This window comes from Macrosteles quadrilineatus, unplaced genomic scaffold, assembly GCF_028750875.1.
Source record: "Macrosteles quadrilineatus isolate MER2022 unplaced genomic scaffold, UCM_ALF_1.0 Scaffold_5__1_contigs__length_97177068, whole genome shotgun sequence".
Lineage (NCBI taxonomy): Eukaryota > Metazoa > Arthropoda > Insecta > Hemiptera > Cicadellidae > Macrosteles > Macrosteles quadrilineatus.
In genome coordinates this window covers 27,260,256-27,286,607 of record NW_026542598.1, presented here as the reverse complement: position 1 = coordinate 27,286,607, position 26,352 = coordinate 27,260,256, and the positions used below count along the sequence as shown (strand labels likewise).

General features: G+C 34.7%; 1 protein-coding gene across 2 annotated transcripts; it reads right to left on the bottom strand.

Moving 5' to 3' along the window:
- On the bottom strand, nucleotides 1-23,998 carry LOC128993879 (xenotropic and polytropic retrovirus receptor 1-like). 2 transcript variants are annotated; one of them, XM_054417942.1, is made up of 11 exons: nucleotides 23,825-23,998; nucleotides 17,171-17,324; nucleotides 16,530-16,786; nucleotides 14,529-14,790; nucleotides 11,741-11,928; nucleotides 10,847-11,026; nucleotides 9,846-9,993; nucleotides 8,459-8,674; nucleotides 4,190-4,359; nucleotides 3,816-3,949; nucleotides 1-1,869 (listed from the first exon to the last, which is right to left on the bottom strand). In XM_054417942.1, exons 1-11 carry the CDS (start codon nucleotides 23,891-23,893, stop codon nucleotides 1,614-1,616), a joined length of 2,034 nt encoding a protein of 677 aa, XP_054273917.1. In that variant the 5' UTR covers nucleotides 23,894-23,998; the 3' UTR covers nucleotides 1-1,613. The 2 variants fall into 2 exon arrangements, with proteins under 2 accessions (XP_054273917.1, XP_054273918.1); XM_054417943.1 differs by having other exon boundaries at nucleotides 8,459-8,656.
- Nucleotides 23,999-26,352: the final 2,354 nt, after the last annotated feature.

The window sequence follows — 26,352 nt, the reverse complement described above, 5'->3', positions numbered from 1 at the left end:
ACATTTTGCCAATAGACTTGATAAGAGTCATTTTAAAACAAACTAATAAAGCAATGCATTTTTTCTTCCTATGATAGTTTTCAACACATATTTGATAAGGAATTTACTGTAACAAATTGATGAATACTTATTTACGTAATGTATAAAATCGATACATTGAAACTAGATTGAAAGTTGCTACGATAATATAATATTTATTAGCTTGTAAAAGGTAAGCAATCACAAGGCTGCCAATATATCAGCAACTTAGGTAAACATAGCTTAGATTATACTATTATCAAGATATAGGTGGGATGTGTTCAAAACTTAAACATTAGCATCTATAAACATGAACAAAACATGTTCTATATTATACAACACAAGCGCTTCAATGTTTGTGGTTCTAATGTGATGTGCCTGAATCACTTATTCCTTTGAGCCCCAAGTGTTGTTCATTGAGTTGAATTTTTACGATTCATTGGAAATCTAACTTCTTCTAAGTGAAAATAAAAAGAATTTTAACGCCTTTAACAAGTTTTGATGGACACACAAACACACACAGCAAGGATGAGTAAAAACTAGAAAATCCATTCAAATGGCAAACCAGTAGTTTTAACTCCTACATGGAACCATTATCAGGTGTTACAAGACGATTTCTCTTTTCATAAGAAGAGCGTCACATTAAAAAAATATAAAAATAAACATTTGAAGACGATACACACACGTATACGACACATTTACGGTAACTGATCAGTTATGATTACAGACGACGGTAACTCGACGGAATTTGAGTCGGTGCAGTATATCACCACAGGTTGCTTCCTGGTGATGGCTCCATGTAGGAACTAAAACTAGTTGCGTTTGTGATTTGAATAGATTGCCTAGTAGGTATTTAAACCTTTTTTAACATTATTTGGCAAACCGGAGGCTAACAACTACAATGTAGACAAATTCTTTAAACTTAGATGCATCTAAAGTATCCATATTTCCATTAATATCCATCTGAGTTGTCCGTTTATTTTAAAAGGGTATTTTTTTAGGTTTGATTTTAGTTTTCTGAATGAAAAATTTTGCTTTGCTACAGACAGCTGAACTCCTGAGGAATTGCACACTAGACCTGATACAAGACGGGACTCGAACCCTCAAATGGTGCCATCTTCTAACCAGAAAGACTTGTCATTGATCTGTCTACCGCAATAATTATATTGATAACTTCACAAAACCTTGACTTTCAAGTTGCATTATATGCCAGGTATAGCTTACAGCCGAGTTGAGTTTTGCTGAGAGACTTTAGCTAAAACTTTGAAATTACTCGTAACGACGGATTTATCAACCTTTGGGAATCAAAGGGTTACAAAGATGTGTAAAAGGTACATAACTTATCTTATGTAAAATATATCTTTGCCTGTAGGCACATACTAAAATTTGTATCTCAACTTCCATCCCTACAACACCGGGATAAGAACTTAACTCCCATTAGAGATGTTCTACAAGTTCTACAGATACAGAGATCAATTTACATTGTATCCAAATACAATACAAATACACGTGTGACATTATGTCACGTCTAGTTACTAGATACAGCCGAGTCTCACAGTTGTTACAGCTTTGGAGTTGCAGCGAGGTCGTGGTAACTAGGTGTCCGGGTCGTCAGTAGACTCGTTGACTTCCACCGCTAACGTGTCACCGCCACTTTTCTTCTTCAAGATGGCAACACTTTGTTTCTTCTTGTGACGGTTGGTAACACCGTCTTGATCGTCCATCATACGCAGGATCTGTGTTTGATCGCTAGAGTCCATCGGCGCTACTGAGATGTCCCTGACGGCTCTGAACTTACCACAGTTGTTCAAATGCTCGTTCTCAAGTCGGAAAAAGTTCCACACAAACCTCCTGCAGAATTGAATGTTTTTATATTTATAAAGTAAAATTAAAAGACCACGTTTAATTACAAGTTTTATAATTGATCCAGGATGACTACCCTTACGCATATGTCTTGGTTTTTTTGTTTTTTGTTACATAAAAAAGGTAGTAATCCCATTTTAATTTGGTATTTACTGTCCTCATAGGCCTCTGGTCTGTGTATAAAACTATCAAACGTTAGGGAAGGATGAGCGATTAGTCAAAAATTGAATTGCACTTACAAATGCTTTGATACTTAAGAAGGCAAACCCACAACATTGCTGCAATGGGTTCAGAGTCCATTGCATTACTGACTGAGCCATTACCTCTGCTAAACTTTTAAGTATGTGGGTTTATTGACAGCTTTAACAATTCAAGGCAAGTGTAGCTAGAAGGACCCTAAAAATCTTATATATGCTAAGTCTATAATGCAAAAAACATACTCCTGTGCAGTACTTACAAACATGATTGTGAAAAAATATATTAAATTAAATGTCTATTCTAAATTACTTTTAAACATTTGTTTTACAAAACTGTATTTGGTTGGAAAGAAAGAAAAAAATGATGTTCTATATAATAGGAACAAAATAATGGCTATGATTGTACAGTCTAACCTTGATATAACGAACCTCGATATAACGAACCTCGATATAACGAATTCCTTGATATAACAAATTTTTTTGAATCCCCTAGAACTCTCCATAAGACACAATGTATGTTTTACCTCTACATAATGAACAAACCATATCAACGACCTTGATTTAACAAATTTTTCATGATCCCGGCTAAAATAAGACACCTCAATATAACGAATTTGTCATTGTCAGAACCTCTACATAGCGAATTTAACCTCTACTTAACGAATTGTCTGCGTCTCTCCCTCGATACAACGAACCCCCCACCCCCATTATTGTTTTTGAAAAATCAGTTTCTTCATCAAATGAAATGGAAAGGTGACGTCATTGCTCGCGCTAACATTCGTCTGCTCCATTTTAACACATCGCTGTCTGCCGTCTGCTGTCGTCGCTGCATGCGCACTATGTTACAACTGAGAACTGATTGCATTCACTGAGGACTGATGATGACGTAATGTGTAGTAAGCTGTGATTGGGTGATAAGTAAATATGGTGAATTGGTCAATTTTTGGATGAAGAAAAACCTAAGAAAGAAAAAAATAGAAGAACAAAGCAAAGAAAAATAATAGAAATATCGTTATCTTAACATTCCTTTTACGAGTGTTTTTATTATGATTAAGTTGGCTATGATTATACACTTTTATAACGACTTATCTAATAAGTTTTATTATTTTCAATACGATTTGTTTAAACTAAGGCAACACCAATTCCATAGTTGATGATTATTACATAATTGACATTCCTCTGTTGTGATTTAAAGCAGTACTGTAGCACTGTAGTCTACAGGCCTATCACGAGCAGTAGCTTACAAAACTCTCTACTGTTTTGTTTTGTTCTTTACGTGGTTTATTGCTATAGAATACAGTGTTTGGCTAGGTTTTATGTGGGTTAGAGAAAGCTGTGATTTTAAACAGTTTATAACATGTACCAAGGTCAATGACTAGAAATGTCATGATTGCGCAATATTAAAGATTCCTACCCTTTAGTACCCCAGATAATCGAGGTTCTACTTTACAATGTAAACACTGTACTGTAAAGTATTGTAGCCTATGCTACTTTAATTGTGTTTTAATGAGGTCAAATCACGACCTATTTATTGACTGATACTGGTTCTGAACCTCGACTTAGCGAAATTCCTGCAAACCTAACCTCAATATAACGAACCTCGTTTTAACGAAATCCTTGATATAACGAATATTCAATTCGGTCCCTTCAGATTCGTTATACCGAGGTTGGACTGTATTATCCTGCATCCACAAAAATATTTAAAAAATATTCTGTGTATTATTATTTAAACCTCACCTAAAAACTTCCAGGGGAGAGAGTATGGTGACCATGAGATCTCCATGAGCGTAGCCCATCTCCGTGAGGGACATGGACAATACCCAGCCAAACCTGAGAAACAGGTCCTCTATGATGGCTGTGTAGTAGTAACCCTGCAAAACAAGCACACAACACTCAGTTCTGACACTGCACAGCAAGACCTCTAGAGAAAATATGGTGACCATGAGATCTCTATCTTTAATGAACATTAAATATTAATACTGAATAATGATCAGATATTAACATTAACATCTTACTTTGGTTTGAAATTCTTTTTTTTATGGGACCTTTCCCAGATAACTTCATGACATACAAAGATTACTTAGCTACAACTATATATTGACAGCACTTACTGCAGAGGGGTAGACAATCTCTTCTCTGAGAAACTTGTTGTCTCCTGCTTTGCTGTCAAACAGTCCCCAGTCCATCTTGATGTCCCAGGTGTAGGAGTATATGGAGCTCACCACAGACGCCCCGATCCACAGGTAGAAGTAAGGGTTGTCACTGTGGTTCTTGTATTGACCTGATCAACAGACAAACCGTCACAAGTCTGGTAAGTGATAGCTTCTTGATAAGCATTTTGTTGGCACTATAATATTAATAGAATAAAATATGTTTTCCAATCCTTCCATGTATACCCACACTGGTCAACGTTAACAAGAAGGTAAAAATATATCTAAAGGATGGAAAATTTTAATTACCACTCATCCTGATCATCAGCAAGCTCAATTAACAGCTGATCAAATCAAAATTGTTTTTAATTGTAGAAATGAAAGATATAATATAATAATATTTATTTCGTCCTCTGGGCGACTTTGTCAAGTGCAGAGAAAAAGGATCCAGTTTTCTTTCTATAGAAAGGGGATTTTCCTCTTTCTCTACACCGACAAAGTCCCCCAGCAGATGAAATATTGTGTTTCTTTTCTTTGAGGTCTTTTGTGTGATCTAAGGCCTGCCTGCACTTCTACTAAGGTAAGCTAGCTTCTAGGGGTGTGCGAAGCAGCAAAAAATTTTCGATTCGAAGCAACGATTCGATTCAAAAGATTTTCGATTCGATTCGATGCAACTCGATTCGAAGCAATACGGTATTTTTCTATTCATAATTGTCAATTGAGTGGATTAACAATAATTAAAATTTATCACATTTGTGTAATACAAATTTTTGTTGATGTGGTATTAGGCCTATTCATACTTACATATGAATTTTAGGTGAAAAAATATTTATTTTCAATCATATATTAGAATAACTGCTGGAAATACCAGTGAGTATTACTTGCCTATTTCATAATTTTTACTTGGAATTGGCTCAACTGCAAGAAAGAAGAAAATATTTTTTTTATCAAGACATTCATTCTCATTTTAATAACTGTTTAAATAACTAAATAGGTACCGGTAGCTAAATTACAACAAATTTGAATGGAACTTAATATAATACCCCCTCCGCAGCAAACCTGCAGACTAAGCGAATTTCCATTTGACTGATTGGATTTACACTGAAATGTCTACTTAAAAATATAACATTTATTCCCGATTTAAATAGAATTAGTTTAACAAGTACTTAGGTTTGCTGCATCAGGGAGGGTAAAACTGTTTTTTTTTTGTAAAATGTTAATAGTTAGTAAGAAATAAAAACATTTTCCAAATTTGATCAAAATATGTTCATAAACAAGCAAACTACAACAGTTTACTCATTCTCCATAAGAATAATAACATGGGAATTTTAAATTTAAAATTTTTTTGTATTTTCTCCGTAACCATTAGGCGCATAATAACGCTTCAATATACTAAATTATTTGTTTTTTGAAGCTCTACAAAATGGTTTGGAAATTAATTGCTAAATTTTATGTTTTTTGGGTCAAAATTGGGAAAAACCTATTTTTACCCCATAAAACCCCCCGTAAACACCCGTTCCCATGGTCCGATCATGCTGGATCGCGAACTCGTTCGAATAGACGTAGGTTTACACGTTTGTACCAAATTTCATCAAAATCAGATCATTTTTGCTCGAGTTATCGTGCTGACGGACACATATATATATATATATATATATATATATATATATATAAATATATAAATATATATATATATATATATGAATTTGAACGGATGGTGTTTTTGGCCTCTAGGGACCTCAAAATGAAAAAAAAAATCGGTCCCGCGTCCAGGTCTTACCATGAGTACTACGGTAATAGCTTATTCCCTATATGGGAAATTCGCTAAAAAGACCATTAAGAAATAAATTTACATATCACAAGTTTAGGGCCTGTGGACCGGCTTCAGGACTGCAAGCAAGAAGAAAATAAAAATAATATGTTTCCACCATGCAACATGTATCATTCATTCCCTGCCTCCTAACCTCCTTAGTATAATAACCTCACACTTACATTATTTGTTACATCATCATAAATAAAGAATTATTATTGGCATCAGTAGGCCTACAGCTTTACGTAGGCATTATTTTTATAGGGCCTAAAATAGTAATAGGCTAGAAGCAACATGTCAAGTGGAGAACTCATTGAAGAAAAGATATTGTGTAAACTAATTTCCTATAAAACTCAAAAACAGTAAATAACATACAAACATTGTTTATGGTATAATTAATAAGGACTAAAAAATGCATATCATGTCATACAGTAGTATAGACCTACCGGTACTGCAAGAGATTAAAATCCTAAAACAACTGATTTTGATAGCTAATGAATGAAAAGAATTAAAAATCCATAAAATAAAGCTAAACAATATCACAACTAATTAGGTACCCGAAAAGTAACTCTTAAATAATATATAGAAGATTAAAATAATATTAAATCAAGAGACAAGAAAGTTAAATGCTATCTTCTAGTGCCCTTGGCAACACAGGTCAATGTTTTTAAACTACCCTCAATGTTTTTGGAACAGCATGGCCTTTTCTCTTAAGGAAGGGTAGTAGTGTGTCAACAAAAACAATGAATCAGTCTCACCAGCCAGGCCCGGGCAACGATGTGTGAATTCAAGGTCATAGACCCTCCCCCTCCCCTCTTACACCACCCGGTTGCTACCCAGTTGCTTCAATTGCTGACAAAATGCAAGTGATGAAACAAGGAAGTAGAGACAAAGAAATATATTTCTTTATTCAAAAACACAAAACTGTTAGAGATTATTTTCAAAGAAATTAATTCAATGTAATTTGTGAGTTGTAAATATTGTATTGGATCTTAGAAATATATTTTTTTAACCCTATTTAACCAAGATACAGATCTGTTCACTATATCAGATATTTCTTTTGTTTATAATTTATTATGTAAAATACTAAAATATATTTTTAATTAGGTATTGAATGAACAATAAATGATTATACTAGTATGTCTGGATAAATAGTCTTTCTATTCTTTTGACTTTGTTTTCTTTGCACTGTTAGTGTTGCGTCACGGCTTTTGTCTTGTTACTCTTATCAGTAGACGACTAGACCTGGCTCTGGCTAGTGGCAGTGCGGCAATTGCTCTGTTGTGTCTTTATTCTTAAAGGTCGTGAGCCAACTTAATTTTTAATTCTCATTTGAACATTTTAATTCCTCTGTAATAGATATAATAATATAAGAGTGTTTCTTTGGAAATAAATTATTCTTTTTTTTCTTTTGCCCCAACAAAAATTCGGGGACGGGGACCGACAGACACCTAACAAAAATACCAAATGTATCAGTCTATAACATTGATCTTACTAGTTAAGTATTAAGTAACAATTTTTCAGACTTATTTTAAAAATGATTTTGGAGTAACCTACCTTGTTTTGTTGTTTTGTCACAGTAGTAAAATATTTCACACACTGCTTACATCAAGACAAAAAACAAAACCTCTAATCATTTGCAATGTCAAAACAAAAAAATATAAAACAATTAAAGCTATATTTAATGCAAAGAATGTATTAAATAAGAACGCCTTCGTAAAGGAAACGCAACAGCAACGCGCTCCTGTATTGCGGGTATTGCATTGACTTTCTGCAGGCGTTTTTCGTATATGGATACTGACTCCCTCGTGAATCGAATCGTTTTTTGACCACCACTGAATCGAATCGCGATTCGATGCATCGAATCGAATCGAATCGAAATTTCGATGCATTTTCGATGCATCGCACACCCCTACTAGCTTCTATACCTCTTATTCTACAATTCAAAATGCAGGCATAGAGCCTTTCCTTGAACTAACCTAAAGTCTAAATGTGTCATTACTTTTTACTTTTAAAACTTCAACTGGCTGACTCCACTAACCTAGTGCAGTGATCTAAAGACAGCAAAGTACCATTACGAGATAAGTCAGACGAACAGGCAAATAGTATCAAAGTGAAGATACAGAAGACCTAGTACTGTACAGATAGCCCGGTCTTGAACCAGCAATGTAGATGACTGAGCTACTGTGATCAATTGTTTCAATGCTATTGGTCACCAGCCAAAACACAAAGAACTGACTGGCGGCTACTTGCTACGCCAAAGCTTCCTTCAGGCAACATACTGTACAAAAACCAAAAAGACAATTTGCAACAGGTGAAAAAGACAACATTAAGTACCACAATTTATCATCAACCAGTTGCCATGTTGTTGGAACAAATATTAATAAGGATGGTAAACCACAGAAACAAAACCCACTCACTTTTATAAGTAAAATGAAGAGATGAAAATAAGAGGACGAAGAACGTCGTGGAGTATTTGGCAGCGTTGGCGAGATGTGGAAAGGCCTCTTTGGTGTCACGATAACGTCGGAGACATTGCGCGAAGCGGAACCAGCATGGCAGACACGCGACGACGGGCCGCAGCGTCGTCACTCGGTCTACACACTTGTTGGCGTCATCTGTAAATAACGCAGATCCTGCTCACAGGAGCCAGCTGGTATTAGCATGCGGCAATCACACAAACAAATAAAAATCATAAAAAAAATAGACAAACTAATAAACGAGACAAAAAACAGATGAAACTCGATAATCCGACACTTGATTGTTGTTAGTAGGCTATTTAGTTGACTAATAATGAAATATGATATGACTGGTGTTGAACTTAATTTCTCAAGCTTTCAAGTAGTTTTCTAGTCTCAGAACTAAGCCTTGGAGCAATGTTTAATCAAAAATGTTAGTATTTTGTAGGCTATATCGCTACAGCATAGGCCTAAATAAAGCCAACAAATCCAACAACTACAAATTATAATAATATTTACAAACTATGAAGTCCTGTGTAATTTAACCAAGCAAAAGCTTCTACTCAAAGTTTAAATTTTACATGAAAATCTTTAGGATGTTATTTTAAAAGTAACACTTACATTTTTTGCTTTGTGCATCTGGGCCTTCAACCTACTGGACTTAGTTACCACAATGTTTAAATGGACATTCAATCCTTATATTTAAATCATTTGCCTGTATTCAGAATACAAATTTAAAGTTAGAAGAAAAACTAGGTACGGTTATCATGGAAATCTTAGAATTTGATATAGAGATTTTACTATGGTTTTCACGAACTATCGTGGAAAATTACAAAGATTCCTTCAAGTAGGACTGAATAAATAATAGTTACCGTATACCTATTATTTTTTATGATATTTTTAACAAAAAAAGGTTGTTTTAGTTTTAAAAAATTGTATTATCTATTGTATGAGGAATTATATTTTAAAAATTACCTTGAAACAATATTTTAGTAGGCCTACAGCCTATTTGAATGTTATCGAAATGTATGTCACTGAAATTCAAATTTAAACCCTCCATAAATATTTTTTATTAAAAACGTTGCAAACAAATAATGAATGGATACATTTTCAATCGTAAACATAAGTTATCTATATTTGAGTACTGACTTTCTCTAAATAATTCATAATAAAACCTACGTTTTTCAAATCTCCAAAAATGTCAAAGTCATAGTGGATATTTTCACAAATATAAAAATGATAAAGCTAATCTTTACATCTCCAACCAACCAACGTAAGCAAATAAATAAAAAATAATCTAAATAACGCATTGTAGACACTTAAAAATTATAAAAAAGTGTTAACATACTATCTGCTTTCATCCATGAATCGTTGGTGATGTAAAAACAGATGAAGAATTGAAAGTCGAGAAGCACCGGGACCAAACTGGTCAGCTGATCTGCCAGCCAGAAGTCTGCAAAACCAACGTAGAAGAATGGGGAAGCAACAATCCTCGTCTAAGAGAAAATAACAGGTACATTAAAGTCACAAAATCACTGTTTTTAAGTATGGAAATAGTTTCACAGTTTAAAGTTAAATCAAGGACACAGTGTATAGAAGAGTTCATTTGAAACAATCTACAGACATTTTTTATTGTGGAAAAAATCTACAGAATGGATGAGAAAGTTATTGACAAAAGTGGATATTTGTATCGTCTACGTAAAAGGATAAATCTGTCTATTGCTGTTCATAAATAAGGAAATTGTTTCAATTGATTAAAAGTGTTAACACCTACAAATTGGGAGTGTAACTAAATAAAATTGTAAGTTCTATCCTCAAATCCCCTGAATTAATTTTATTTTAGAGTTTCAGTAAATATTAGATTTGGCTGACACAAAACAAATCACAAATTGGTTGTGATTTGGTTTGATTAACACATTTTTTAAGAGGTTGGCGGCCTCTATTAACTTTGCATTTGCCAATCCACGTAAGCTACAGACCTGTGTGTGGAACATAGCAAAGCAGGGGGTGAGCCGGTAGAGAACTAGGGTAAAGTGTGCTGATTAAAAGTAGTGACAGGTACCAGGATTTTAACCCACGACATCACTGTCTTGGGCCCGGAGTCCGCTGTACTACTGACTCATGTAATTATTACTCTTTGTTTTTTAAGTGCTTATAAAAATCGAGTTGACTCTTTTACAGTCCATGCAATAATACTCAAAAACTTAAATCTAACGTCAAATTTTAATGCTAGCTTGGAACATTCTGATTTTGAGAATTTGCTATTTGACTTTGGCAACTAGGATATAATATTAACAAATTTGGCTGCGAAAAATTTAGAATTCTTGATTATTTATCAGGTTAACTCACCAGAACCCGCAGCACCCAGTAGCGAGCCTCGTGGCGGAATGTCTTGGTGGGGTTGAAGAGGAACAGCACCATGATGGTGATGAGAGCCAGGGGGTTGACATAGGGAGGGATGCTAAGAGACGAGCTGTACAGGAAACTGAGAACACTGAGGGACCAGACAACGCCGAAGATGGCGGCCATCTAGACAACATATGTAGACAATAGACTTAATGTTCAGTCCAGCTGATTAAAGTAGCGAAGAGAAAAGTTTGCACAAACCCCATATGGCCAACAAAAGGCAACAATACAAGTAAAAATTTAATCATTGCTAATTTCCACGTGCATTTCTTCCTCAAACTGGTTTGATGGATTTAAAGTGGTGCCAACATCTGTCAGTGTTGTAGCTGTAAAATTCTAGATCGCTGGAACGTTCGCCATTCTCACAAAAAAATATGGATCGCATGTCAATGTATTTAAGTTTTTTGGAAAAAAAAACAGAGTAGGACTGTTGTTCCCAATCATTTTTGCCCCACTGTACTACAGTCAGTATGTATTGTTTCTAGAAAGTCCACGACAGGCATCTTATTACCCTATGACACCCTACGCACCCTAATCCATCATATAAACAACAAATTATATAACCTTGTTTAAAAACTACAACGCATAGCTTATATTTTTAAATGTCTTTAGCAGTAATTTTAGATGTCAAAGAACAAAAATACATTTTAAATCTTCAATTAAATGTTTTCCCGTAAACATGTTCTCATTTCAATTTATTTTAACACCGGTCGTTTCCTTTAAATTCTTTTTCCTCTTCATTCCTTTTAGTCAATTCAAACAGAAAAGTTAGCGTTCATTTAAAATTACAAGTACTTTTGCTGTTGATCAGATTTGGATAGTACTGAAGATGACTACCTCCATGATGTGCTGCTCGGAGAGATGATTGCGAGGATCCAGCTCAAAGATAAGCACATGGTTGACACCCGATGATCGCCAACCGTAAACGTTGATGCCCATCAGAAACAGGAACAACACCAGCAACAACGGTCCTCGGTAGAGACGGACCATCACCCTCCAGTCGTCTCGGCTGGAGTGGAAAAATGCTGGAAATTTGAGCTCACATTACAAAATATAAAATTGTCTGTCGATAATCAAAACTATGCATCCAAGGAATAGTGGTGATTAGGAGAGATAATCGTTAGAGGGAACAACGTCATGTAAAATAATAAAAATGGACAATGGACTGATGTGAACCAGACACTCCAATCAGAAACTTCATGAGAGGGGAGGGGGTTGAAATACTGTCGTTTTTTTTAACTGTATTTTATAATCAGCTGATTAGCCATCCATTCCATTGTTATCTTGCCAGGTTCAGTTTTTATGATTCAGTGAATGTTTGTTTTTGACACTGATACAATGTTTGACTACATTGTATTCAGTATTAGATTTAACACAAACAAAATGTGTTTAGCAGAAGTAGTTATAATTCTCTTAAGGGTTTCTGTTGCATTATCACTGAAGTAGAATAGCTGCATAGTGAAATTGTTTGTAACTTACCTATCATAGACTACATGAACTTTGGTAGAATCGGTGGACAAATGTGTGAATTTTTATGGAAAACAAATTGAAAACAGCCTACAAACTATCTATAATATTAAAACGAAACAGTGTTTTTTTATTTCACGATTCTGAATCAACCACTCGACGGATTGTCATGATTTTTGTGTTGAAAGAAAGATAATTTTGAGAACTAGGGAATGACGAAGCCATAATTTTTTAATTTAGGGTCCCAGTTTTTTAGAAATTAAGTTTTAATTTTTAAAAAGTCTAGCAGCCGACGCTAAGATTCTAAACTAGCTTTTGGCATAAAATAATTTGCTTAACATAACAGCTGTAAACATTCAGCGTTTGTGTCACAAATTCAGCATTTGGTTAAAAATGTAAAGACATACTTGGGGTTGACTTATTTATACTATGTGTAATGCTTATCATTGATACGTTCAATTCTTCTGTAAGAGGATGACCGATTAATTAAATATACATAGTAGAATACTAGGATGTTCAAATTATTTTTTAAAGCAATCTTTGTAATCTTCGATTTGTTTTAGAGCAATATAATTTGTTTTAACTAACAGCTGGTTAAATATAAACTATGGAACTATGAGGTTATTTTATTTTTGTCATTAATTATAGGAAATAAGTAAGATTAGAAGAGATAATTAGACCACAGTTTAAACCACAGTACAAATCGAGGCTCTGTACACGAGTCTTAATAAAAAAGGATAAATGCAAATTATTGTACTGCTCCACTTTTCAAGGAAAGATTAGAAGTTTACATGTTTTAATTCTTCATGGTAGCTTTTTCTTTACAATTAATGTTTGTCTGCTCTAACTTTGTTTGGATTAGGCCCGGAAATACTGATGTCATAAAAAGAAGATCAAGAATAATCAGGAATCACGATTTTAAATTACCACCACAACCTCAGCCGGGTTTTATACAAAGATAAACAGATGGATGACATAGATTGAACACAACATCAACATTGACCTAGGATACTGCAATTAGACAAACCATCCTTTTATGAAATCGTGTTCAGTTGTGGTTACGTTTGGGGGCCCGTTTAGTAAAAATATCACTTTTATTAAACTAACTATCGTAATATGGGAAATTACGATGTCAATTTATTCAATGAGGGTGGGTGATTATCAAGGAGAGATCTGATAACGGTATGGATAATAAACATTGACAATTACGTCATTAGCTTTACTAGCGTAGCGTGTTTACTTTTTATATTCCTGCTACATGTGACCAGTTCTTTTTTTTTCAAATGAATTTTATTTGAACCAAACAGCTGTTTCAAAACAAACTGTTATTGTTTTTACTTTTCTTTGTTTACGCTTATTTATTTAGCAATTAATGCAGTGAAATTGATATAAAGGATAGGTGTGACGATTAGTTTTCATGTTAGGACACCAAAGTTAAATTATGTGTACTGTGAATTTTATTGGATACTATCGTTTTATTTTAGGTCGTTTCTATTAATACTACCGGTACTGGAAATTGTGTATAGTAGTTGTAATTGTGGTGATAATAATTATGAAAGAGGGAGGTATATTATGGAAGGTGGTATCGTGGACTAGGTCTATACACTTCTCAATTGACTATTACTCTCTCTACTGTAGCCTACTTATAATCAGTGTGCGTCTGTGTGAATCGGCTGCAAATGTCACTTCAACGCTTTTCACATCGTTAAAATTGCAGAATTGCTGTTTTAGCGAATTTCCTCTATAGGGAATAAGTTATTATTGTAAACTTATCGGATTTAAAATGCATATCGTATAGGCTTTTGATGGAATCAAAACATATTTGGTCACACATCATTTGTTTACAAGATGATTTTTCACATTAAAACTGCAAGAAACTTTGTCTTTAAATGTGTAAACTAGCTGATCTGAATTGTACACGGTTTTAACTGACTACTGAATTCCCGTACGTAGGACGGGCTAACACCTCGTATATATATATTTTTTTATTTATAATCCAACTGATGATAAGATTTAATTTACATAAACAGTTCAATCCATATTTCTCGCCTTCTACAATTTAAGCGAAACTCTCGTTCAAGCAAATAGATATCCATACTTGAAAAGTCTACAATTATAATAAATAGCAACGACACAAAGTTTGATTGTTGGAACTCACCTGAGAGCGCTACGGCAATCATGAGAACAACAAATGATCCGCTGAAGAGTCCGACCTTGAACGTAGTCCAGGGGCTTTGTTGTTCGCCCAAGGGTGGTACTCTGAGCCGCTTCATCGCACGCTGCCGATCGCCCCCCTCCAACTCCTGTGTCACTGTCGCCTCCGTCTCCTGTATCAGTCGGTCGATGTCTTTGTTGGTGTAGAAGTGAGAGGTCTCCACGTGATCTGTACGCCATCTTGCTCCGATATCGACACTTAGCAGCTAGAAATAAAACTTGCCTTATGCTGGACGTTTCCAACTAAACAATAGATAAAAGTAAAATGATATTGATTAAAGGATTTACTAATTAATAGATAATTTATAGGTAGGCCTATTTGAGATTGAATTTATAAAGTTATTTTTAAGGCAATTCAACTCACTTTTAAGCTCAGTTTCATCTGCCTAGCGATCAAAATATGTAGTCAAAATCAAGAATAATATCTTTAAAAATATCAAAAATTCATTGTAATTCCATACCCCTTAAAAAGTAATCTATGAAAATTGCAAATTTATCCTGTAAGGTACCAAATTTTAAGGGGGGTAAAAACGTACTACGAATAAATGAACATCAGAACTTACCCGATTTTTAACCACAATAGCCTACTCCTAGGCCTATGTGTTGGCCATAGCTTGGGCTATGGGCCAAAGAACGTAGGCCTATTTTTATTCACAGTGAAGTACACAAACACATCCACAACTACATATTTATTCATAATAGCACTTCACTTCACATAATAAAGTTAAACCAGCCGATTTTACAGATATTTAACGCCGACGACGACATAACCCCAAACTGGTGTTTATTTGTTGACCAACGACAGACGACAACTAGACCGGCTCAACAGGCGAATCCCCGATCAGCTGTTGGCTAGTTTCCGAAATCGCCACCGCAGCGCTTGAGCCGCGGCCGAGGAAATCGGGATTTGAGCCGGACAAGAATTATTCGCTGTTTGACCACCGACTAGCTCGCACGTCTTACGAATACAACGACACTACGATATTATTACGAAGGTTAGCTACCATACTAGTTAGGCCCCTTTTTACGTTTTACGTTATTTCTGTTTTATCTTACGCATACTTAACATATTATACCTTTTCGTTTTCTTAATATTCCGTTTCGAATTATCTAAATTTAATATCTTAACTTTTGACCCGCCAGCTCCTGCCTGTCAGTGACTAGCGGTGGCTATCGTTTTATTTAATTTTAATTAATTAGTTTCGAAATTACGATTTCTCCGTTCGCTTAGCAAATAATTATCACGTCTAAATTATATCTCGTTTTCACCGTTTTAATACCCCGAGACTTGTCGTCTAAGTTCTAAACCCCGTCTTTGGCGGGTGAAAGAATCAAGTCTTGGGAGCAGCTGATTTGAACAATCAAACAGCTACGAATATTGATATTGAATTTATTTTAAATCACCCCACGATAAATTCTCCATTCGATTATATTAATTAGGCCCGACGACCCTGTAAGAATTATTTTTATCTTATATTCGATTTTATATTATTTACCAACGACTTTAGCCGGACAGTTCACAGTTTATTACGAGTATTTAAATCAAATTGGCTTATGATTGGATACTCGTCGGCCCTACAGAGTCATTCTAAAAGTTAGGAAAAATTCTCCAAAACACTTTTACGAAGGCTGGGATGATATAGCTCCAACTGGGCGTCTGCAGGATTTCCTGAGCGCTTCTAGAGCTCTGAGCCTTCGATTAAATTTAAATGAATTGATCAGTCAAAGCCGTGACAACTTCGTATCGACCCCTGGATTTTTCTCGGCTCCTTCTGAGCACTCCGGGGAAGAAATTTGAGTGTGGCCGGTTCTAGGGGTAGGCCTAGCCTGACTTGGTGAATACTAGTTTATTCCCCCCCTAGAATTTTGCGTCACAATCCAAACAAATTAAAGTGTTGTACTAGTTAGAATTAACTAAGAAATATTTCATAGTAAACTAAGTTACCTTATCGTGTTTTTTAAGAATTTTTCTAAATCCAGTAAAGTTTAGGTTTTGGTAATTTTGTAACAGAATAAGGCTGAGATAAAACTCGCTGAAGGCCAGTTTTAACTCTTGAATTTTCCGAGCAGGCACATCTCTCTTCCGCAAGATTTTTGGACGGTTACTAAAAAATCCTTCCTTGGATCTAAACTCATCTTCTTGAGCTTCACTCAGTTCACTTCTCAAGCTGCAAAATTTCCTTGTGGCTTCAGCAAGTTTTTCTAGAAATCGACCATCACTTAAATAAGCTTCAGTAATGATAAAAAAGGTTTGACAGTTTAAAATTTCTTACCAGCATACTCGCAAGAAAAAAAAAATCTTTCCCTGCAAAACATACAGATGGATTAAAGTACGTTGTGTACAGTATGAGGAAAAATTAGTAAAAATGTACTACCTAGTAATGTGTAAAATGTGTAGCTGGTAAAGTAAAATAACTCTAGTTAGGGAGGTAATGGTAGCAGGGCTACATAATCAGATGAAAATTATTACTAGAGATTGGAAATCATGAGTTTTTACCATTCGTGAAATTTAAATAACATCTGTTTAAAAATAGAATACATAAAACTCATAACTGTACTGTAAAATAGTTTTGTACAGGGAATTACCTGAATAAAAAGTATTTATTTTTGCTAATTCTTTGTCACAGTAATGGAAGAACTGCTCGTCAAACTTGGCAAAATATCTGGTTAAAACATCTGGTTCAACAAGTTCTGCGGATGGTGATTGTTCCACTGCGGCATAGAGCATACATTTCATTTCCTGTAACAATAAAAATAGAAGTTAGTGACCTTTTATTAAAACAATAACCATTTTCTTTCTACCTAATAAAGTATCGTCAACCTACTAGTAGCTATTGAATTGGTAAATATACACGTGAAGGGGCTTTATCTTCTACAAATGTTGTTGTTGGCCTCTAGGGACTAAGAGAAAACTATGAACAAGTCCATCGTCTTGATGTCTTTAAGACAAAAATATCATAACAAACTCTTGAAAATCTATATAATTAATACGCTGACACAAACTTTGCCTGTTGAACACCTTCACCATTTCATAATCGATTTTGACCATTTGTCTCTCATTGGAAAGAGCTTGTCGCGTAGATTTACAATCTAAACTTAATTTTTTGAAAAAGTACCTTGGGCTCTGCCCAGTGGCTTTTAAAATTCCCATGTTATGCTTCTGAGGAACATTTTTGTTTACATTATGATCAGCTGGATACTTTAATTGCTGTTAATATTTAATACGCAATTCAAGGAAACGCATATTTTTCTGATTTGGTTAAAATTAAATATTTACTATTTGAATTTGGGTTTGCGTACATATTACAATGAAAAAAAAGCGAGAAAGCCTGGACAATTTGATGTATTTCACCAAATAAGAAAAATGAATTGACATAGTAGGCTACTATATTTCTTGAGCAATCATTGAAAGAACTGATTTGTAAGCTATGGAAACATTGGAAAGTCATTGAACGCCACCAAGTAGGTATAAGAAATAGAGATCATGTTTTTTAAGAATTTATTTATCGTTATTATCCTATATAATGAATAGTGACAACACCTACAAACGAGGAACGAGGATGTTACCCATAGTCCTACCATTTTTAGTAGGAAACATGGACTTATCTTTGTGATAATTACAGAGTAACTTAAATCCCATTAAAAGGCTAAACAACACTGGTACGACAAGGAAATTTATTAAATTTTTATTTCCATAAAAGTCAAGTGGTTTAGAAGAGTATTAATACATCCAAAAAACCTTTACTAAAACTTTCACTGAAGGATTCAAAATTATTAGGTATTCACAGTTAAGGAAAACAAAAACCATCTGAACAACATCAAGCCTTTTAACCCTGCATTTTCTAATATAATTGACATTATTACAGCAACCAACCAAAAGAATGCCAATTAGCTTAAAGCAAATAATAATAATTGTGACAGACAGGTTATACAGGAAATAAGGTACAGAAGTTCTTAAGTACAGTAGGTAAAGTGAACAAATCAGCAATTCAAACCCGCAAACTAAGGGAATTTCCATTTGTCTGATTCAATTTGCAATTAAATCTATTTCAATAACGTTGAATTTAATGAGTAACCTAGGTTTTCTGCTACAGGGAGTGTAATAAACTGTGTTTTTTTGTAAAATATTAATATCTTAGTAGCCTACGGTATAAAATGAATAAATTTGCCAAGTTTGATCAAAACACATCCATAAACAAGCAAACTTCAACAATTTACTTATATTCTCCTTAGGAATAACTTAACATAGGCCTAGGAATTTTCAATTTAAAATTTGTAGAATTTCCTTCATAACAAATAACCGTACAAAAACAATTCAATATAGGTACTAAATTATTTGTTTTTTAAGCTCTTCAAAATGGTTTACAGAGAAATTGGGAAATTTTATGTTTTGAAGACTGTCAAAAATTAGAAAAACCAATTTTTGCCCCATAAATTCCCAGTAAAACCTCGTTTCCATTGCCTGATCATGCTGTTTCACAAACTCGTTCAAATAAAAGTAGGTTTACACGTTTGAACCAAATTTCATCAAAATCGGATCATTTTTGCTCGTGTTATCGTGCTAACGGACACATAGAACTTATATATATGAATTTGAACGGATGGTGTTTTTAGCCTCTGGGGACATCAAAACGAAATTGTAAATCGGTCATGGGTCCAGGTCTTATCATGAGACCTACGGAAACAGCTTAGCTTATGTCTAATGGGAAGTTCGCTAAAAACTGAAATTTGTACACACAAGTTAAGTTACTGGCGACAATGGCGGTACCAGACATTATCAATGACAAACGTGGACAGCCTTATGCAGTTGAGTAACTTAAGTCATTAAATATTTGTAGAAAACACTAAAAAACAAGATCATTTTTTGAAAAATGATCAAACTTTTACAAGAAATATTGATTAACTTATATCAAACTATTATGGACATCGTGAGTATTTCTATTAGGCATAAACCTACTCATTGAGTTGACTCTTTTTAAATCACTGGAAATTAGGACTGTAATTCCTTTTTAAACTTTTTAACTCCTGTAATACTTTGCAATTGCTTGAATTTGAGCAACATGTACTCTAGTAATACAAAAATAGGCTGAATAGGTAATTTTTTAGGTGCTCTATTCATTATCAACAAACCTGTATGCGATAAATAATTGAATGTATTAACCCTTTCAGTGCTAAGCCAATAATTATTCGTATTTTGTACGACTTTCTTGTTTGCCTTTCAATTCCATTACCTGTTGTTGAATTTTAACTGTATTGTTGTGACTATTTTATTAATTAGTCTAATTTTGAATAAAAAGACAATATATAACAAAGAAAAGTCCCGGTATTTGTAGTAAACATGAAATAAAACTTAGTTTTTGCTGTAAATTTCCAAGTTTTCTTATAAGTTGTAATGATTTTTTTAAATGAAGTTTTGTATAAATTGTTCTGATAGCCCTGTTGAAAACAAAATCTCATAAAATCAAAAGACATCTAGTTTAGGCTACAATGTAATATTGAATTTAACCTTGATTTAGTTGGATAAGATTATCATAATATAGGTAGCCATTTAAGGGAAAATAGTTTTTTTGCAGCAAAGCCTCAGTAGCCTAACACTTAATTTATGATCACTGTTGTGATTCAACTGAAAAATATCCAAATAGTCCGTGACCTAATAGTACCGGTACTGCTACCACTCAACCACTTTCTTTCAGAAAAATTTCCACTTCAATGCAGTAGGCTAAGACTTTTTAATGACCTCCCTCTCCCTTTGAAAGATGAACAGGACATCGGAAAATTCAGGAAATGTGTTAAGTCCATGTTGATAAACAAGGTCTGCTACAGTGTCCGGGAATTTGCTGGTAGTCTTTGAACATCACAAGGGGTTGTGTGTCACAACCAAAAATCAATTTAATGTAGGCCTATTTAGTAAGTAATTAATTTCATAATAAATGTAATCTCTTGACTTGGCCAATGCAATGTATTGTTAATCTGGCTGAATAAAGGACTTTGACTTTAACAAATTGAAAAACCTGCTGTAGCACTATCTATTTGCAATTGTTATCAGCTTAAATACCGGTTTTTGACTCCTCAGTCTTCAAGCACAGATAGCCGAGAAGGCTAGGGTGTGTGTCACTTGGCCAGTGGCATTCGTTTGCTCGGGTTCGATTCCCGTCCTGTGGGGCAAATAATTTGTGACCTGTGTGTTTGTTTCGATAGCCTATACTACAACCACTGGGACATAGCACAGAAAACGTACTAACTACTATAACCCAGAATGCCAACCGCATGGTAAAAAGCATTAAGCGTTTTGAGAGTGCTTTGCCTGTCAATCCGTAGGCAATTGCCTTGTCAATCTGGTGGCGCTGCCTACAGGCAATGGATTATAATGGATTGACAGGCAAAGCTCTCTCAAAACGCTTAATGCTTTTTACCATGCGGTTGGCATTCTGGGTTATAGTAGTACGTTTTCTGTGGACATAGTGAGGTGTTCATAATCCTTGGTTTAGACATACACCTCGAATCATTGGAGTGGGCGAATCTTTTAGCTAAGTGGTTGATAGTGTATCCTGTGAATATGCAGGTCACCAATGGCCGCTTTGCTACTTTTTGTTAAAATAACCTCCCTCTCTATATCCTTTAGAGATTTTAGTAAACAACAATATATCGTTGCATAGCAATGAAAGGGATTAAGATGATTAGCTACAAAACAAATGTTTAAACTCCCTAAGTTAAACTTAAAGATGTAGCAATACATGGCCGCAAAATTTAGAGTACCGGTAGTCCTATGCCTAAAATGTATAGGCACCCACTGGGATTAAGTTAGTTAAGTTCATTAATGATTACAGTACAGTAGGTCTTTGCTAATGTTAAAATAATATCATTTCATACCGCATGCAAAAAGGAAAATTCACTAACTTAATAAAGCAAACAATAACCAGACAACAAAGTAGGCTAAACAAAAGATTGAAAATCTTTTGGATTTTCTTTTTATTGTTTACGCCTACCTAGGTATAATTTTGAAAGAAGGCAAGCCAACTATACAATAGCATAAAGACTTTAACGGCAAACAGTCCAAACCCATTAGATGTTTTGTGGATAAGCCAGGACTAGGAGGAGGCCATCCTCCACACACCACACTCACCAACTAAGTTAGGCTAATTTGGAAACACACTTTGCCAAGTCTTGATCAGTCTGCTTCATCGTCGCGCGGCTACCTCTGACAAATAGGCTATCGGAATTTTTACTATATACTGTGGATTTTTTTATATAGTTTGATGAGGACTTTGCATAAGTTATTGATCCGTGAGTTTCTAAATGTATAAATGTTAACCCCCAGCTGCCTATAAACTTGATTAATTCTCTAACTGATATTATTTGTCATCCCTATTTGTTTGTTGATCGAACATAACCTGCAATATAACAAGCTAGCATAGCAACAAACAGTCCAGTCCCTGTTCCATCGTTTCAGTTCCCCTTGTCTCATCTGTCAATAACAACATATTACAGACAACCTAATGAGGAAATTCTGACCAAGCGAAATCCACAGCCTTTATGATATTGTCTTGAGTAACTAGTTTTGTTACTATATGAAAACCAATCCAATTATTTAATTGACTTTTCACAATTAAACATGGTTTTGATGACTAAAGTTAACCAATACACTAAAGTACAATAAAATTAAACAGTTAACTTCCCACTTTGTGACGATGTTGTCTTGGAAAGTGCAGATGGAGTTTTATGCGACGGCAACTGTAATATCTGGTATCACAGGGTGTGTCTTAGGATGATGGAAGACCATTATATCAAGATTTCAAAGAAAGCAAGAGGATACAACCTGGTTCTGTCCTTTCTGCGATGAACCAGATATATCTAATAATCATAAGGACGCTGCAGCGACAAGTAAAACACCTTCTAGAGCCACACACGACAAAACCTTAGATTAACCTTAGAACTAACTCACGAGTTGACCCAATCAAATGTGGACATTGTAGATACCATTGAGAATGATAATGTCCTTAGACTGGCGGGAGAAATTGGTAACGCACTGCTAGATGAGAATTATTCAATTGAAGACTGAACTTCTTCATTGTAAAAACGATGTAGCGATCAAAGACCTGGAAATTGAAAATCTTTTAAACGTTGTTGATAATCTTCGCACTAGAATTGACGAGCTTTCTCATTTTCTTGAAGAAGGCCAGGGACAAATTATCAAATTAAAAGAAGAGAAGGCTAAGCTCTAGGAATTCTTTGAAGAACATGATCAAGAGCAAATGAAGGTGATATGTGACAGAGAAGAGGAACTTCATAATCTTCAACGTAAAACAGCCAAGTTTGAGGAGATTGTTAATCAGCTTGATGAAACCACTCGAGTCTGCAATGATAACAGAGGAAGTAGCCTAGCACAGATACTAATCAACTGGACGGCATTTTAAAGGACATGACAAAAATTACAAATTCACAAACCAGGCTAGACTACAGGATATCTTCAATCGAAAAGAAACTAAGCACAATGACTGAAATAAATGCAAAGAAAATGCATGAGCTCACTGTGCCCTTAAATAATGTAGAATCCACTAGTAAAAGGGAAGAAAAGGTTAGCAAAAAACCACCATGCACGGCTAAAATTCTGGCTGAAGGAGAAACTTTCGAGGAATTTTTCAACAACAATCTTGAAAATTTCTTACGTACCCAGAGGGCATCTGGTGAAGTTAGTCAATCGGATATATTAGCGAACCCTGAGCGACAACAACTGCAAATTCCAAAACATGCAGCTTTAAATAAGAATAACTTCAAGAACAACACTATCGCCGAGTCTGTATCCCATCAAGATGAACCAGAGTCAACAGTACTTTTTTAGGAGAAGCCCAGTTAACAAAAGCCAAAAAGAAACTAAGAATAACCAGAGTAAATAAAGATCTCTCTCTCTTGACAACAAATTTAAGAGTTTTGACTATCATAAAATAAATAAAAATATTAATGACATATTCTTTGCAAATTGTAGGGAATACGTTCGCAATAAAGGCTAACTGAGTAAAAAATATTGAGTGGGCCTTTTTAACTGTCCTTGTGCTATTTTATCATTCCTGCAAACTAGGCTACTACATTGTGCCTGTTGTTGAAACGGATAATAGGCCTGATTTATCTCATTGTAATACAGTGAAGTAAGCTAATTGCATGGATTAAAAATAAAATTCTAATACACACTTAATTTAAATTCATTTTCAGTGTGAAAAACATAGAAAATCAAAGCAATCTAACCTCGTAACTGATGTACTGTTTTCTCCATTCTGGAGTAATGTGGGCAGCTAGATGTTCCGTAAACTTCATCCCAAATTATATTATCTTAAACACCTATACAAATAAAGTTTGATATTAACTAAAATATTCCAAACCAGATTATATTAAAAATCTGTATGACATACACAGATCTTACAAGGCATCATAACCTAAGTATCAGATATTCTTATTCACTATTCAGATACAGAAAAAAACAGATACAATATAAAAAAATACACAGTACAGTACAGTGCGGTGGGGCACACGGGAGGGACTAAGGCTAACATATCTTGTAGTGTCAGCGTTCGCCGCTAGAACCGCTAAGTTGAAAAAATTTATTTATTTTTATTTTTAGTTATAAAATTAACTTTTTAATTATAAAATATTGTTTTAAAATTATAAAATAAATTTTTAATTTTTAAAATAAAACTGTCATAACATAACCTAACCAACCAGACTTGCTGATAATATAAAAACTGTATAAGATAAAAATCTAATAATAAATGATTACTTATAATTTTTAATTAATTATAAAATTAATTTTAAAATGTAGTATTATAAAATTAAACTGTCATAACCTAACCTAACCAACCAAACTTGCTGATATGAAAAATTTGTTGACAAAAAGTTGGGGCTACCAGCGGGATTCGAACCCGGGACCTCCTGAACATCAACTCGAAACGCTACGAACTATGCCACGAACGCCGTTTCGTTACGGTAATCGTGTTGCCTCAAGAGTAGACATTAGCCACTAGAGATATGACGTCACTACACCTTTAGCCTTAGTCCCTCCCGTGTGCCCATTCCCAGTACAGTGCAGTGGGACGGATAGCGCTGGGTTCACAACGATATGGTAGGCATTCGGATAAGTATCGATCGTCGTAGTATGAAATGAACTACTATCGAACATCGTAAATCGATTGCCTCCTAGAGCGCTAGAGCCGAGCCGACTCGACTCGACACACGAAGAGAAAGAGAAGACAGACAGAGAGACAACAAAATCTAAGAACTAGCACTAGCCTTCGAATAGGATAATATTTCTTTTATTATTTTTAATTTAGTACTTAGTTATTTAATTTATTTCAACTTTGTTCCGTGTTTTATTTATTATTATTATTTTTTGGGTTAAAAGGTAGCTTGATAATTAACTTTGTAACTTATTTAATTTAATAGAATCTTCAATTTACAGTAGGCTAAGTGGTAAATTAAATTGTCTCGCTACTTAAATCTTGAGGTCGCATTTTCAATCCTGAGCAGTTTGTCAAAATTTGGGCCGGACATTGCCTAGGCCTATACTGATAGCTGTTTTATAACTTATATGAGGATTAAGCTTAAGCTTGCTTGTTTTAATAGCCAGTAGGGCCTACCTTTTGACTAAATACAACAACCCAGTACTCAACTCATGAAATATGCCCTCTGCTCAGTTTGGGAATTCAAATATTTCTTTCCTTGCAATAATCTGAGCCCTAGAAACGGGCTTTTTGAGAAATGTGTATTCCCAAGACAGCTCAATTTGTTATTGAATTAGACAAGTTAGGCTAATCTACGCCAAAATTGCGTAAGTTTACTGGAATATTTTTTTTTAAATTCCTCCGTGATATTCTTCTATTCAAGTTCTTATATTCATCATGCTGGTTATCAGTCGTAGGCTACTTACTGTAACTTAATGTTAGGATTAAACATTTTCATTGGCAAATGTTATAAGTTACCAGGTTCAGATATTATGATGTACTTATTTATTTATTTGCATTCACTGTAATATTGTGAATTAAATTATGGTCTTCCCGTAAAGGGCACATTATGACGTTTGTGACGACAGGCATAGGAGAGGAGTTAGAAGCAGCAGCAGAAGGCACCAGCGCATTGGCAATAATTTACTTGTACTTCGATCTCCCACCATGAGATAGCCGGATCCGATACTAAAAAGTCGATGTCTGTCATCCGGTAGAAAACAAGGTCGATTCTTATCCGAATGCCTACCATATCGTTGTGAACCCAGCGCTATCCCAGTGGGACAGTACAAAATGAAGAATAAAAAGAAAATCCAAGACTGAATCAGAGAATCAGACAGATAATTTCTTGAGGCAATTTCTTAGCAATGTAGCTGTTTAGTACCAACACATACAAGAAGAATCTTGAAGTCATAGAAGAATAAGAAAATTATTGTGTTTGACTCTTTATTTGGTACACCCAAAGGTACGTCATTAACATCTATATGCTTTTATGAGAAACGTGTATGTGACGGCCCCAAAAATTCCCAGACCCATTACACATCAGCTGGGGAGGTTTTTTTGCTACACCCTCAAGAAACTCTCGCAATACCGTCACAAAAGCTGTGCTTTATTTCAAATATAAAAGGAGGGTCTGTAGTATTGAACTGTTTTAACCTCCCAAATTCTGCGTCAGCCCAGTTGCCTCACTATGGAATATTCCGGCGACCATGACTCAACGCGAGGCCAATGTTTATTACTATTATTATTTTTGTAATGAATCAATGTAATGGGTTTACC

Bases quoted from the DNA above. Each gene is read 5' to 3' on its own strand.
- LOC128993879 (XM_054417942.1), bottom strand. From the start codon at position 23,893: ATGAAGTTTACGGAACATCTAGCTGCCCACATTACTCCAGAATGGAGA. The intron at 17,325-23,824 runs GTTAGATTGCTT...TTATTGTTACAG, and splicing joins AACAGTACATCAGTTACGAG to GAAATGAAATGTATGCTCTA. The intron at 11,929-14,528 runs GTGAGTTCCAAC...TCAAATTTCCAG, and splicing joins GATTGCCGTAGCGCTCTCAG to CATTTTTCCACTCCAGCCGA.